Source organism: Ranitomeya variabilis, chromosome 1 (assembly GCF_051348905.1).
Source record: "Ranitomeya variabilis isolate aRanVar5 chromosome 1, aRanVar5.hap1, whole genome shotgun sequence".
Lineage (NCBI taxonomy): Eukaryota > Metazoa > Chordata > Amphibia > Anura > Dendrobatidae > Ranitomeya > Ranitomeya variabilis.
The window spans coordinates 114,624,989-114,641,278 of record NC_135232.1 but is presented as its reverse complement, the minus strand read 5'-3'; the positions used below and the strand labels follow the sequence as shown (position 1 = coordinate 114,641,278).

At 43.8% G+C, this 16,290-nt stretch overlaps 1 protein-coding gene across 3 annotated transcripts in view; it reads left to right on the top strand.

Moving 5' to 3' along the window:
* Positions 1 to 16,290, top strand: part of TNPO1 (transportin 1) — an 81,912-nt gene that overhangs the window by 50,771 nt on the left and 14,851 nt on the right. For all 3 annotated transcript variants that reach the window (XR_013221589.1, XM_077287874.1, XM_077287883.1), the window contains exons 5-18: positions 425 to 558; positions 1,906 to 1,987; positions 5,400 to 5,522; positions 5,758 to 5,876; positions 6,190 to 6,250; positions 6,339 to 6,507; positions 6,853 to 7,005; positions 8,957 to 9,182; positions 9,618 to 9,789; positions 9,900 to 9,986; positions 11,252 to 11,359; positions 11,527 to 11,685; positions 14,185 to 14,272; positions 14,364 to 14,462. Coding sequence is in view for 2 of the 3 variants with exons in the window: in XM_077287874.1 (XP_077143989.1) it covers positions 425 to 558; positions 1,906 to 1,987; positions 5,400 to 5,522; positions 5,758 to 5,876; positions 6,190 to 6,250; positions 6,339 to 6,507; positions 6,853 to 7,005; positions 8,957 to 9,182; positions 9,618 to 9,789; positions 9,900 to 9,986; positions 11,252 to 11,359; positions 11,527 to 11,685; positions 14,185 to 14,272; positions 14,364 to 14,462 (1,780 nt within the window). In the remaining variant the exon portion in view is untranslated. The remainder of the gene's footprint in view (positions 1 to 424; positions 559 to 1,905; positions 1,988 to 5,399; positions 5,523 to 5,757; positions 5,877 to 6,189; positions 6,251 to 6,338; positions 6,508 to 6,852; positions 7,006 to 8,956; positions 9,183 to 9,617; positions 9,790 to 9,899; positions 9,987 to 11,251; positions 11,360 to 11,526; positions 11,686 to 14,184; positions 14,273 to 14,363; positions 14,463 to 16,290) is intronic.

The following is a 16,290-nucleotide window of genomic DNA, read 5'->3' as shown; positions in this document are numbered from 1 at the left end:
TAAATGTTTCTTACTATGTTGTGTGATCTCTCCAGAGTGTAATAACTGTAAGATGCTAAAAAAATAAAATCCTTGCAGTCACTTCACATGTGCAGCTCCCCCACCCCCCACAATCACTGTCCACTCCTCCTCTCCTTTTGGGGAGAGAAGTGAAGTTTATTTTGGTATTTGTATCACACATTTTTAGTTTTGCCTTTTTCTAAGGCAGAATAAATGCAGACATTGTCACTCTGGCTGTGAGGCCGTATTCTGCCACACGTAGATCTCATGATCTTGGGTGATCACATAAGACCATTTCTGCATGTGATGAGAGGTACTGTCAGTGATCTCAATCTGTTTTGGTCCCTTCCTATACCCTGGTCGTGCTGTAAGCTGTGCCGACTACAGGTGATGTTCTCTAAAGTTGCTTCTCTTCTTTTTCCAGGGAGCTTTCGGGGCCCTACAGAAAATCTGTGAAGACTCTGCTGAGATTTTAGACAGCGACGTTTTGGAGCGGCCTCTCAATGTTATGATCCCCAAGTTCTTGCAGTTCTTTAAACATAGTAGTCCAAAAATAAGGTGCTGCTCTCATTTAATTAAAATTCTAACCACTGTGTTACTAATAATTCCTGTTAATCAATTGTGTATTTTGTGTGTTTTTTTTTTTTGTTTTTGTTTTTTTTACTAATGACACTGCATTCAGACGGTCATGTAATTCTTGCAGATGGCTTATAACTAATGCCCAAAATATGATTGGATCCTGTTGTTTGAAACTTCTCTTTTTTGACGAGAGTTTACATACATTTTTAATTTAAAGATATATATTATTTATTTTTTTTTTAAATTAGTAATCCATGATAAATAGATGTGGCTAGGTGCATGATTATTCCTTCACCCCAAAGAGCAGAAATTGTCTTTACTCTGAGAATTATAGAGAAGAGATTAAAGGGAATTTGTCAGCAGTTTTTTTTGCTGTGTAACGTGAAGATCACATGAGTTAGGGGTTAAAATACAGATTTCCACAATGGCTCTTACCAAGCACTGTGGTTTTGCTTGCAATGATAGTTTTAGCACCAGGACCTTATCATTGCTGGAAAGAGCAGCATGGTTACTACCGACTCCGCCCCCTTCCCCTGTGATGAGCAGCTCACTGTCTATGGACATCGTATACAGAGAGCCTGGTGTGGGGCAGGGCCAGCTTTCTGAGCTCTGCTGTATTGTTAGTTTTTAGATTTGTTACAAAAGCTGCACTCGGTAAGCTAAATGATACATCGCTGGATTCTGAGTCTCTGACAGATTCCCAGACAGGCCCACACAGGATGCAGTGAGACTTGTTATGACGGACCAGTAGCATATCTTTTCCCTTATGAAACGTGAATGTGTGGACACGTGTAACTCGTAGGACTGAGAAATAGTTTGTAAATCTGCACTATATTAGTTATTCACCTAGTTAGAACTAGAATAAGTGCGATTTAGGGTGGTGTAATAATAATGCAATTAGTCACATTTATTTTGTAGTGTTTTTGTTTAATTACAATAAGTATTCCTCTATAAATATATATTTGGTAACTGAATGCCGTAGGATTGGGATGGATCTAATACTGTACAAATGGGTCCATTTATAGTTACATTTTATGGGAGCCGGGAGGAGGGAAAAAAAATGTACCTCGTCATATGGATAATGAAGTGCACTATTTCCGTAGTGCAGGTCATGATCTTGGATAGTCAGTAAGGCCACGTTCACACGGTCAGTATGTTACCTCGATGAGCATTTGCGCCTGCCTTGCAGTAGCATGTCTCCATCTGACGTTGCATTGGGTGGGAGAGTAATAAGACCCAACGTTACCGTGCAGTGTAACTGGATGGACGGACCTGTCGGCCATGCTGTGACTCTTACAAGTATAACGCTTGTCTGTTCCCATGTAGGTCGCATGCTGTTGCCTGTGTTAATCAGTTCATCATTGGAAGAACCCAAGCACTTATGCTGCATATTGACTCATTTATTGAGGTAGGAGCCTACCAAGGTATAAATTGGACGGTAGACGTGTGGTGATACCTTTAGCCGGTCGCATTACAAACATTCCCAATAATTGGCCTTTCCTGCACGCTGCGGCTGCTCAGTCTTCCATTTCTTCATCACGTTGGGTTATAGGTTGAATGCCATGGGTTGCTGACCTTCTTTCCCCATCAATGAAATTGGATCAAGAAGGTTTGGGGGTCTGCTGCGATGTCTTATGTTATCAAGCAATTATGCTCACAAGAACGGCTCTGCGTGATGTCAGATCTAAATGACGCCACTATTCTTTGGGCTTCCTGCTACTGTCGTTGCTCGCCTCTTCCGTTCCTGTATCAGCCATACGGCAATGTACAGTCATGGACAAAAGTTATGAAACTGACCACTTGTGTTTTCCCAAAGTTTGCTGCTTCAGTGTTGTGCTTTAGTCAGTGTGGTTATTGGAGTATCATGATCAGCTTTTCAGAAGTTCTAAACTTGATGCATTTGTCAGTAAGTTTATGTAAAGACTCAATATTCCCTGTTCCTTATTTTACAAGACTTCTGTAATTCTCCCTGGCAGCTGAATATCCGCTTCTGGGCCTGACCGACAGCCCATTCTTACCTAATCTGTGCTTAGTTTATCACAGATACAGGGACTTTTGTCTCCCCATTTTTTGAGGATTGACCACAGGTTATCAATGGGATTGAGATCTGGGGCGTTTCCTGTCCAGAGATCCAAAAATTCAATAATAAATCTTTTATTTTTATATAGCGCTAACATATTCCGCAGCGCTTGACAGTTTTGCAGACATTATCATCACTGTCCCCGATTGGGCTCACAATCTAAATTCCCTATCAGTAAGTCTTTGGAATGTGGGAGGAAACCGTAGTACCCGGAGGAAACCCACGCAAACACGGGGAGAACATACAAACTCCTTGCAGATGTTGTCCAAGGTGGGATTAGAACCCTGGACTCGAGCGCTGCCAGGCTGCTGTGCTAACCACTGAGCCACCGTGCTGCCCTTAGGCTACGTTCACACTAGCGTTGTGCACCGTTGCGTCGGCGACGCAACGCACGCAAAAACGCATCAAAACGCACGCAAAAACGCTGCGTTTTGCGACGCATGCGTCAGTTTTTGCCGAAAATCGGACGCAAGAAAAATGCAAGTTGTTGCGTTTTCTTGGTCCGACGCTTGTGGCAAAAAAGACGCATGTGTCGCACAACGCAACAAAAAAAAAACGCATGCATCCCCCATGTTAAGTATAGGGGCGCATGACGCATGCGTCGCCGCTGCGTCGCCGACGCAAACCCGACGCACATTAGCTTAACGCTAATGTGAACGTAGCCTTAGTTATAACTTTTGCCTTGTTGCATTGTGCTACATCCTCCTGGAAGCTCCCAGATGTCCTAAACAGGCTGAACTGGGCTTGATCAGAGAAAATAACTTTTCCCCAGTCCTTCCCAATCCCTATACTTCTACAGAATGATTGTCGCTGCCATGAGTTCTGTGTTATGCTAACAGTAAAGCATCTTGTGTGGGGGCTTTTCATCCATGGAGGGGGCTCACTCATAATTTTGCCTAAGAACACTTAATAAACATCTTCCAGAAGCACCTCACCAACAATCCAGGAGCAAAATTCGTGATTAACAAAGCTTTTTCAAGCATTGTGGAGAAAAGGCAAAAGTTATAATGAAGTTGCTCGGTGAGTAAAATATTGACATTTTGGATCCTTGGCCGGGAAATTCCCCAGGCCTCAATTCCATTGAAAACCTGTAGCCCGTTATCAAAAAGGACAAACAGAAGCACAGATCACTGATATTGTGATAAACCTCAAGCACTGATGAAGTAGGAATGGGGTGTTAGCAAGATCTGGTCCGGAAGCTGGTGCTTCTGCAATTCATTATGTTCTACTTGATTCATCTATTACTATTACATTATAAATGGATTTGTGCATTTGGGGTCTTTGTTTCAGATTCCTTCACATTAAATGGAACTTACAGTTCTGTATGTATATATGCCAATGGGGTACATTAATCGCAGCCATGTCCACTGAGCTCTGGGTACGGCGCAGTGCGGTAGTTTCTTACCCTCGATCATCAGAGCTGTTCAGTTCGTTTTCCAAACGCTATGCAGGTCAAATAGATTATTGTAAGACCTGTGTGATAAGTGTCACCAGGCTATGGTCAGTGTGATCAGTGTCGCCAGGCTATGGTTAGTGTGATCGGGGTTGCCACTATATAGTCGGTGTGATCGGGGTTGCCACTATATAGTCGGTGTGATCGGGGTTGCCACGCCATGGTCGGTGTGATCGGGGTTGCCACGCCATGGTCGGTGTGATCGGGGTTGCCACGCCATGGTCGGTGTGATCGGGGTTGCCACGCCATGGTCGGTGTGATCGGGGTCGCCACGCCATGGTCGGTGTGATCGGGGTCGCCACGCCATGGTCGGTGTGATCGGGGTCGCCACGCCATGGTCGGTGTGATCGGGGTCGCCACGCCATGGTCGGTGTGATCGGGGTCGCCACGCCATGGTCGGTGTGATCGGGGTCGCCACGCCATGGTCGGTGTGATCGGGGTCGCCACGCCATGGTCGGTGTGATCGGGGTCGCCACGCCATGGTCGGTGTGATCGGGGTCGCCACGCCATGGTCGGTGTGATCGGGGTCGCCACGCCATGGTCGGTGTGATCGGGGTCGCCACGCCATGGTCGGTGTGATCGGGGTCGCCACGCCATGGTCGGTGTGATCGGGGTCGCCACGCCATGGTCGGTGTGATCGGGGTCGCCACGCCATGGTTGGTGTGATCGGGGTCGCCACGCCATGGTCGGTGTGATCGGGGTCGCCACGCCATGGTCGGTGTGATCGGGGTCGCCACGCCATGGTCGGTGTGATCGGGGTCGCCACGCCATGGTCGGTGTGATCGGGGTCGCCACGCCATGGTCGGTGTGATCGGGGTCGCCACGCCATGGTCGGTGTGATCGGGGTCGCCACGCCATGGTCGGTGTGATCGGGGTCGCCACGCCATGGTCGGTGTGATCGGGGTCGCCACGCCATGGTCGGTGTGATCAATGTTTTCGCGGATGGATGAATGACAGAGCTATTCTTTGCAATGTTAAATATACAGCACAAGGCTTGTACTCTGATGCTGCACGTGTTTTTCTCAGACCCGTAGACTTGTTTTGACCCTTGTCATCTGTGCTGCTGGGGAAAAACACGCACCAACACATGGTCTGTGAAAAAAAATCGGCCATTATGGCACCATAGATAATGTCTGTGAGAGAAACTGGTGCATCACAGATCATTTGGATCTTTAGTTTTCCAGATTATTACGACCTATTTTATAGAATGACAATCTCACTTTTGACATCTGTCGTTGGTGTTTATATGTTCTGCACTGAATGAAGGTACCGTTACTCTTCTGACAGAATTTGTTTGCTTTGGCCACCGATGAAGAACCAGAAGTTCGTAAAAATGTCTGCAGAGCTCTTGTCATGCTGCTGGAAGTCCGAATGGACCGTCTGCTTCCCCACATGCACAATATTGTGGAGGTTAGTGAGGTTCTTTCTCCCCCTAGTTGCCTTTTTTAGCATCTGAACTTTAGACTGAATAACCATACTGAGTGTAAAGAGAGAAAAAGTGAGAAACCCAATGTGTTATGGCATCCAGCATGCAGTTAGAGGAGACCCCTGAGAACTGCGTCAGTGGTGCTTCATTATGCTGTCACGTGGTACTGGTGTTTACCTGGCTTCATTTTCCCTTTTCTTTACCAATCCCCATGTGTAGTACATGCTACAAAGAACCCAGGATCAGGACGAGAATGTGGCTTTGGAGGCATGTGAGTTTTGGCTGACCCTGGCAGAGCAACCGATTTGTAAAGAAGTTCTGTGCAGACATCTTGCAAAGTAAGTGATTTATCAGATTTCATTTTGAGCAGACCATGTGACCTTGTGATTCTATCTGATAAAATAGAAATCGTGTTGTTCTGGGGGGGAGGAACACTACTGCTGATCATAGAAGGCCTCTGTCACATGGCAGTGTTTTGGTCAGTGCTTCACATCCGTATTTGTAAGCTAAAATCTGAGGAGTATGCACAACCCAGGAGGTGCAGATCTTTGTATTCTACCTTTCCTCCATAGTTTCCACTCTTTTGTGTCCTACAGACATTGATGCAGTGTGTGCTATGTGTGTGCTAAGTGAAGACCTTTTGTCTCCTAGGTTGATACCGGTGCTGGTTAATGGAATGAAATATTCAGAGATAGATATTATATTGCTCAAGGTGAGTGGCCCGCTTAGAACTTTCATACAGTAATGCCACTGAACTGTGTAGGGGTGTTTACAGTGTGCCATTAAATGTCCTAATCCAGGGTGATGTGGAAGAAGATGAAGCTGTTCCCGACAGTGAGCAGGACATACGGCCTCGGTTTCACAGGTCACGAACAGTAGCACAGCCACATGAAGAAGATGGGATCGAGGAGGATGATGATGACGACGATGACCTTGATGATGATGATACAATATCTGATTGGAATATAAGTGAGTCGTCTTGCCCTTAAATGTAACTGTCCTTGTGAGAAATCTTTATATATTATAGGGGCTTTGTATTACTGGTCACCAGGAGTTCCTGAGGCTTCCACCGATCGGTCAAAACACCGCACTGAAGTCCTCAGCTCCTGCATGAGCCATGCTCAAAGTAGTCTGCTGGTCGATACACGATTCAAAGCAGTTTATTGAGATTGTTGGGGGTATTGGGACCTGAAACACCCACCACTGATCAGCAGCCCTTTCTAATGTGTGAATTTATTAAATTTTCACCCAAGCAAAGATTTTTAGAAGCAATTCAGTTTTGTAAATCTGCCTGGCTTTGTTGTCTTTCTCCAGGAAAGTGTTCTGCTGCTGCTCTCGATGTGCTTGCGAATGTGTTTCGGGATGATCTTTTGCCCCACATTTTGCCTCTATTGAAAGAATTACTTTTCCATCCTGAATGGGTAGTGAAAGAATCAGGAATTTTGGTTCTTGGTGCAATTGCAGAAGGTTAGTGTTTCTATGCCTTGCTTTATAAAACTATGTCCTAAGAGCAGAATAATGTACAGTTTACCGTATTTTTCGGACTATAAGACGCACCGGACTATAAGGCGCACCCAGGTTTTAGAGGTGGAAAAGAGGGAAAAAAATATTTGAAGCAAAAAAAAGTGGTAAAATATTTAATAACATAAATAACATACTATTATATGTGGTGTTATTATATATAATAGTATGTTATTATGTTGGAAGCTGCGGGACCAGTGTGGTGTCTGTGAAGTACGATACGAAGACGCTGGAGGGTGAGTATAAGGGCTCATTTCCACATGCGAGGCACACGTCCGTATCTCGCATGTGGAAACCAAGCTCTGGCGCCGGCACTTTGGAGCGGAGCTGTGCAGCTCCATGTGTTCCTATGCGGCCGCATGCTCCGCTCTGGAGTGCCGGCTCCACAGCTTGGTTTCCACATGCGAGATACGGACGTGTGCCTCGCATGTGGAAATGAGCCCTAAGAATGGGGGCACAGGGCTTATAGTGAAAGCACCACTCCAGCACTGCAAAATAACACTGGAGTGCTGCTTTAAAATCCCATGGGAGAACTATAACTCCCAGCATGTCCTGCAGATCCTATGACATGCTGGGAGTTATAGTTCACCAAAGGAGTGGCAGAGTGCTTTATTGTGTTTTGTAAAGACTGACCTCTTAATTGTGGCAGCCACACTGGTGAGGTAAAAGCTGGAGCATCCCATGGCTGCACACACACAGAGCCCTCCCTGTTGTTGTTGCCTTTCCACAGCGCAGGACATAAGAGGAAGCTGCAGATTCTAGGTGGGAGTCTGAAGGACCTGTGATGATGTCAGAAGAGGGAGGGCTCTGAGCTGCCATGTGATGCTCCAGCCCGCCCACTTCTGACATCACACAGGTCCTCCTTGTGCCCCGACCACAGACAGCTCAGCGTCCAGCACAGGCAGGTATGCAGCGATCTCCTGGCCCCTGCTGCTGCTGCCTCCTCCTCCCCCGGACACAGATTCTCCCCGGAATCAGTGCTGGGGAAACTGTGTGTCCCTGCTTAAGTGCAGCATTCATTTGCTGCTCCCGGCTCACCGCTCAGCTGATCGGTGGGCGGGGAGCAGCTAATAAATATTCACTGCACTTAATCAGCGGGGCCATGTGCTTTCCCCAGCAGCTGATTCCCGGCAGCGGGGACATCCTGAAGTGGGGTAACAGTGCGATCACTAGTGCCCTAATAAATATAATGCCCTAATAAATATAAAACTATTGCTTTTATTTGGTCTCTTCTTTCTCAAAATACATTTTCTTCTCATCTTGTGATGGTGAACCCTCAGAATTATATTCATTACATGCTTCTCTGAGGGGATCACCATCTCAACCACCAGACCTTTCTGTATGCAGGTTGTACCACACCATTTCCACAGGGAAGACCGACTCCTATCGTAGTTACTGATGATGATTAGAAAGCTCCTGTTATCTTGAAGAGCACAGTTGAGCCTCCCTGACTGTATTCTATAAAACCTAGTGGAATGTTGATCGGTGTCATCCCAGCCGAGATGGTATTTGCTGGCGATGTGACATTACATCATGGGATCAATGGCCGACTTTAGTGGGATAACATGTAGGACGAGATCTAGGAATCAAGTTGAAAGTTGCAGGGAAGAAAATAAGGGTCTGAACTGGACGATCAGGTGGAGGCTGCAATTATGGGAAGAAAAACTGGAGTGCTTCTTTATTTCTATAGACCTGTTTGTGACCAAGTCTTTTAATATGAAAACCAGATTGCAGTAATGTTGTAAAATGAGCATATTGCAGGTTGAAATGGTGCTGGATCCACAAGTTTATCTATTTTCCCTGTTTTGTTTTTTTATGTAATAAAGCAGTCAATATTACATTTTTATTCTCTTTATTTGTTGACTTGTGATTTTTGTGACTGTTTTTTCTCTTTTAGGTTGCATGCAGGGTATGATCCCGTACCTCCCCGAGCTCATCCCTCACCTTATTCAGTGCCTTTCTGATAAGAAGGCTCTCGTGCGCTCCATTACCTGTTGGACCCTTAGTCGCTATGCACACTGGGTAGTTAGCCAGCCCCCAGACATGTATTTAAAGCCATTAATGACTGAGCTGCTAAAAAGAATCCTCGACAGCAACAAGCGAGTACAGGAAGCTGCTTGCAGGTAACAGTGTAACTTGTACTAAGTTTTCTGTTTAATTCACACATCTTCCTTGTCCGTCACCAAAATCCGTCTAAGCTGTGCTATGTGACTTTATTTGTCAGCTGGTTGGTTGCGTTATTTCGGCCCTTGATCTGCTGCTTGCAGCTTGTGAATGCACCTGGATTTGCTGCTGGTTTTCCCTGTATCTAAATTTCACAGCATGTCGGGGTCTCCTGGTGAAAACTGTCACTACCTGCACATTTTCGCTTTTCTTTTGCATGCGTGTTTTTTTGTTTTTGTTTTTTTTTCTTTCTTTTTTTTTGCTGTTTTGTCATAAAATCCTCAGCACGGTGCAGTGAATGTCTAGTGGAGATTGCACAGCCGGAGCCCCCAGAGATGCTGACACCGAGGGTCTGTGGAGCTTCCCATGTACTGAAGCAACCTTTTATTCCCCAGTGCCTTTGCTACATTAGAAGAGGAGGCTTGTACTGAACTTGTCCCTTACTTGGCTTATATATTGGATACTCTGGTCTTCGCGTTCAGTAAATACCAGCATAAAAACCTGCTCATCCTGTATGACGCCATAGGAACGCTGGCAGATTCTGTTGGACACCACTTAAATAAGCCAGTGAGTATCGGAGCACTGAACATTTGTGCTTATTGGGGTCCATTATCTAACTTTAATATCTGTTCACCTGACTCTCCCCACCTTTTTTTTTTTTTCCCTTCATCTTTAAGGAATATATCCAGATGCTGATGCCTCCTCTTATCCAGAAATGGAACGTACTAAAGGATGAAGACAAGGATCTCTTTCCTTTACTCGAGGTAACAGCTTGCAGTGGTGAATATGTATTTAGAAGCACACAATTATGCGATATTTTGTCCTTGATGAAGTTTGGGACCTGTAAGTAATGGATACCTGTGATCTGTAATGTCACATTGACACGGAGTTTACTTCCTATCAGAAGACGGGTTGTCCGCTTTAAGTGTATTGATGCTTTTTATATGCTATGTAGTGTAATCTCATTATTGCTGATCTTGGTTTTTAGTCCATATTGGAGGATACTTGTCACTAGCGTCATATCAACCAAACCACGGGCAACATGAATGCAGCCTGGTATGTGCTCTGAAATGTTCCAGCGGTTCAAAGAAAACATGGACTGGCCAAGTCCGCAGCGTCCTGCGTCCATCACTGCTCCAGGTGACTGACAGGTCTCTCCCTATGTACACCCATGGGAGAGATCCGATAATCCAGTAGGGTGGAGAGAATCCAGCTAGGAGCAGGGCCGGACTAGTCCAGTCTCTCCTTTTGGTCACCTACCGAGTGTTTAAACTGTTTTCTTTGACATGTCGGAGCACTTGAGGAAAGCTGCTATTGTGCATCCGGGCTGTATTCCTGCCGCTGTGGTTCGGGCAGCCTAAACTCAGGCAGGCTCCCGTTAAACTTTCTCTACCTCTGTTTATTCCTTGATGTAATGTGGCAGTAGCTGTCCTGTTACATCACGGTGTCTGGCGAGCTCTACACATCGTGTATTGTGTTATCCGTAGTAACATTTGGTGACACAGGCCTTTGGTTTGCAATCCATATCGCCATTAAACATAGAAATGGAATGACAAGGTATGGTGCGAGGAAACAAAAAACCTGTATAATTCTGTCAGTAAGAGTAGGTGCACACATTCAGGAATTGTCAGCGCTTTGGACACAGCACATGTCCGCTGCCGGTTACTGAACGCAGGTGGATCCGCATGTGGTCACTGAACCGTGCGGATTCACTGCATCCAATATATTGAACGGGCGCCATTTATCTTGCGTCTCCACAAGATAAATAGACATGCTGCAGTCTGGAGAGACGTGCCATATGTCCGTCTCCTTGGGTGATCCACAGACTGCTCTGGACGCATAGTGGACATGGGACTTCTTGAAATCCCATCCACTATGCTGTAACATCTGGACGCTGCCCAAGTACGCATTATCCATCCCCCAAGGCTTTAACTGAAGGTATGCACCTTCCCGAACACTTTGATTTTATTTTTTTTAAAGCCGCATTATTGTGTTTCATTGGTAACTTGGTATATCCTTCACATTTCAGTGCCTATCTTCTGTTGCTACTGCACTTCAATCTGGTTTCTTACCTTACTGTGAACCTGTGTACCAGCGGTGTGTGAACTTGGTACAAAAGACTCTTCAGCAAGAATTGGTAATTTCATCGGTACTTTATTGACTTTGTTACTTGTGAATAATCCTAAAACTAAACACTTTTCTAAACACTTTTTAGAATGTGTACATACTTGTAAGCCCTGCTTATGATGACTGAATGGTGCATTGAATGTATGTACTTATTTTATTTTATTTTTTTATTTGAAGATGCACAATGCTCAGCCAGACCAGTATGAGTCTCCAGATAAAGATTTTATGATCGTGGCTCTAGATTTACTCAGTGGCTTGGCAGAAGGGCTTGGTGGCAACATAGAGCAGCTTGTGGCCAGGAGCAACATCCTAAGTTTAATGTACCAGTGCATGCAGGTAAGCGTCGGGACTCACTACTTGGGGTCTGTGCTCACTAAGCATTTCACATCAGGTCTGCTCTTAAAACAAAAAAGAGCTTAAAAAAAATACTTAACCTCTATGGGTTGATATCTATTGTAAAACCATTTTCTGTTTGATACGTTCAGTCTTTTGAGCCTTTTTTTCCTTTTCTGCTTCAGGTTTTTAAAAATGGTTAAAGAAAAAGTGCGCAACAATTCCTTAAAGCTGCTCCTGATGGAGTCTGTTCCAAACTAAGCACTGTAAAATCAAAAGGATTAAAAAAGCCAAACAAAAAACCTTACCAAACATTTTGCTTCATAAAGTGAAAAACTCCGCAGAGGGGCAGCGTTTCCTGAAGCGGTTGCCACAAGGAAACTGTTCATTTTTTGGCTTCTTCCAAAAACTGTCTGCACATATCTTTTATATTTGTATTGGTTCATCTGATATTCAGGTCGCATGTTACCCACATTTTGCCTCTGTGACCTTACACTCAAATGAACCTAATAATTAACTATTGGTGATTAACAGTATTGTATGTAATAAACTATAGAATGTGCACCGATTAAATAAATTTGCATTGAGGGCTATTCACACTAGTCATGACTTCTGTACAGGCAATGAAGGCTGACAGATACAATTTTTATTATTATTTTTTTTTTTCTTGATAACTCTTCTTTAATTTATATAGGAATACTCCCAGGAGTCTGACCATTGTTGCATTGTTGCAGACTGGAGCATGATTAGAGTTAATTGGGCCTCACTGAATGTACTGATTTGATACTTGGTGCACATTATATTATTGGCATTTTAAGTTGTATTTAATGTGCATTAGTCATTTCAGGTGACTTTTCAGAATAGGATACCCTGTTTTATATGAGGAATAACACTAGTTTTGGGCGTTATGAAATCTATCCTGTATTTTCCGCCAGTTTTCCCTCCTACAAGCTCTATTTCGATTTTCCAGTTTTCTCTGAGACAGTTGGTGGAGATAACCTGCCATGTTGTTTCCTACACACAGCACACATTGAGGGATTCTGCTCTTTTTCTCTGTAGCCAACAGCATAGAATGAACCTTACACGGCACGACTCTGCTGTGTAGCTGTGAAACCAGCACTGAAAGCTGCAGATAGACCGCATTTGTCTTTTCCTGCCTGCCTGGTCTCACTGTGTGCTGAGCTTCCTCCCTTCCCTCTCTACAGAGTACAATAGAAGCTGTAAAGTGATAATAATACTAATAATAATAATAATAATAATTTTTATTTATATAGCGCCAACATATTCGCTTTACAAAATATAGAGGGGACTATAAAGTGATAAATAAAGATTATTATTATTATTATTATTATTATATTATGAAGTGTAACCTGACTCCTCACTGTTATGGCAGGCAATCTTACTTTGACCAAGACTGATTTGATTAGTTTTTCAGAATGGATCAGGAATTCATAAGGCATGGGGGAGAAGTGGCTCATAAGTGTAGAAGGAAATAGATTGTGATAATTAGAGAACCTGTCACCCCCAAAATCGAAGGTGAGCTAAGCCCACCGGCATCAGGGGCTTATGTACAGCATTCTGGAATGCTGTAGATAAGCCCCCTATGTATCCTGAAAGATGAGAAAAAGAGGTTAGATTATACTCACCCAGGGGTGGTCCTGTTCTGGTTCTGGTCCGATGGGCGTCGCGGTCCGGTCCCTGGCCTCCTATCTTCATAGGATGACGTCCTCTTCTTGTCTTCACGCTGCGGCTCCCGCGTACTTTATGTGCCCTGTTGAGGGCAGAGCAAAGTACTGCAGTGCGCAGGCGCTGGGAAAGGTCAGGGAGGCCCAGCGCACTACAGTACTTTGCTCTGCCCTCAACAGGGCACATAAACTACGCAGGAGCCGCAGCGTGAAGACAAGAGGACGTCATCGTAAGAAGATGGGAAGCCCCGGACCTGACCGCAATGCCCATCGTACCGAGACCGCCCCTGGGTGAGTATAATCTAACCTCCTTTTTTTTTTCATCTTTCAGGATACATGGGGGGCTTATCTACAGCATTCCAGAATGCTGTAGATATGCCCCTGATGCTGGTGGGTTTAGATCACCTTCGATTTGGGGGGGTGACAGGTTCCCTTTAAAGATGACAGTTTCTTACGTTCACTCTTTTGCTGGTTTTATGTGAGGTTTGTTGAAACAGTGACAATTTTGAAAGGAACCGGTCACTAGAAACAAAACACTATTAGCCTGCAGATATGGGGTTAATCTGCAGGTTAATAGCATTACTAACCTGTATTAACACTTGCACGTGGCCAGCATTCGGCTAAGGGCAGCTGGCAGGTTAATAATGCTATTAATCGGCCGACTAACCCTATATCTGCAGGATAATAGCATTTTTTGGGGGTAGGCTCCCTTTCATTGCTTTTGTAGCAACATTAAAAAATGTCAGTAGTTCTTACTTGCACCATTACACGGAGTGTAAACTCTAATCAAGCACATTTCACACTTTTTGCACTTTAGGATAAGATGCCAGAGGTACGGCAGAGTTCTTTTGCTTTATTGGGGGATCTAACCAAGGCTTGTTTTCAGCATGTCAAGTCGTGCATTGGTAAGTGTTGCTCTATCCACTTTAGTGGTGGTTGTATTGGACGTATTCCTTTTTTGCACTTTGTCCATTTACAATCTTATTTATTTTTTAGCGGATTTCATGCCTGTTTTAGGAACGAATTTAAACCCGGAGCTTATTTCTGTGTGTAACAATGCTACTTGGGCAATCGGTGAAATATCTATACAGATGGGTATGTATGAATATAGAATTCAGTAAATCTATGGTATATATGTTATCCCGGCTTTGCTATTAGTGTGTTCGACTTCTCTGTAGTGTCAATAAAAAAAAATTGGTGAATATTTGCTCACTTATGATACAGAAAAGATATGTCTTTCTACCATGTTAGCCAGTGGATAGAAAAATAGTTAGAATTGAGTCCTCAGTGGTTGATACCTTTTTAATGGCTAACTGAAAAGATCGTAACAAATTGCAAGCTTTCAAGACTACTCAGGCACAGACTAATACAAATTCTGAAGAATCATATTTATGCACAACACAGCACAGAAATAATGCCATAGAGAAGACAGGCGACATGAAGCAGAACTACCATTATTGGAGAGGGATAAACAGTTATGTCCATAAATATTGGAACAGTTCATAGATAAGGAGTGTGAATGTTTTATTGTCCTCTGATTGGGGTCTGGTTCTGTGTTGATGCCCCCACAAGGTCTGAGGAGCAAATTCCTTCATTGATGTAAAAGGACATAAATCCATGAGACACATTCATTCCTGCGCTGTGTGTCAAAGGTCGTCATAAGCTTATACTCCCAGACTCTTTTGTCTCTCTGAGATTTGAAATTACCCTTTAATACAAGTAATCTCATGTCCGTAATGCTGTGATCAGGGAGACAAAAATGTATTGCCACAGGTAGATCCATTCTTTTTTCTCTTATTGTGTGGCGGTGAGAATTCATCCTTGTTCTAAGCTTTTGCCCTGTCTCCCCCACATATAGACCCCCAGTTGGACATTTGGTATATATAATTAGGTACACCATATTAGATGTGATGCAGCTGAAAGTACCTGGGATCTTGTAGATCTTGTAGTCCTGATGTGAATTGGGAATCTTTATTTGGTCCATGGTCATTATAAATGGACAGGTTTTACTTTTTTTTTCTGGTTGCAAGGAAGGGTTCCTGCAGCTGTTGGACAGCACAGAGCTTCTGATAATGATGCTTCTTAGATTTGGGGGCTGCCTAAAACACAATAGTGGGGGGTCTGGAAAAATGGATTGTAATTGGGCATCTTTTTGTAGTAAAGGTTGTAATTTCCGTGCAGCTCCCCTTAGCACTTCCAGATTTGGATTGTAGGTGACCACTAGAGGCACCCGGTTACATAACATAGAACCAGAACCCAATCAGAGGACAATAAAACATTCACTCCTTATCTATGAACTGTTGCAATATTTATGGACACAACTGTTTATCACTCACATAATGATAGTTCTGCTTCACGTCACCTGTCTTGTCTATGGCATTATTTCTGTGATGTGTTGTATATAAATATGTGATTCTACAGAATTTGTATTAGTCTTTGCCTGATGAAGAGACCTGAGTAGTCTGGAAAGCTTGCAATTTGTTACCATCTTTTCAGTTGGCCATTAAAAGGTATCAACCACTGAGGATTCTCAATTCTAAATATTTGTCTGCTCACTTATGAGCTGCTTTTGATGAATGTCTGACTTATTTTTTTGTTGGAGGGGGAAGGAATCATATCAAAAGTGGTGCATAAGAAAATGAAGTCTTTCACATATAACTGCTTTCATTTTCTGTGTTATCTGGGCAGTAACTCTTCCAGTTTTGCCTTCCACAAGTTCTAATAAATCTCACATTCTATCTCTGACTCGTGGTTTATGGCTGACATCCTGTTCCTAAGCATTCCCAAAATGTTTGGAAACCATTGCAAATAGAGTTGATGTAAGGAAGTGACCTATAGTTTATCTACAGCTACTAAAATGATTAAGTTTAACTTTTTTGTAATAAAAGAAATTTGTAGTTTTATCACGTCTAAATAAAGCACC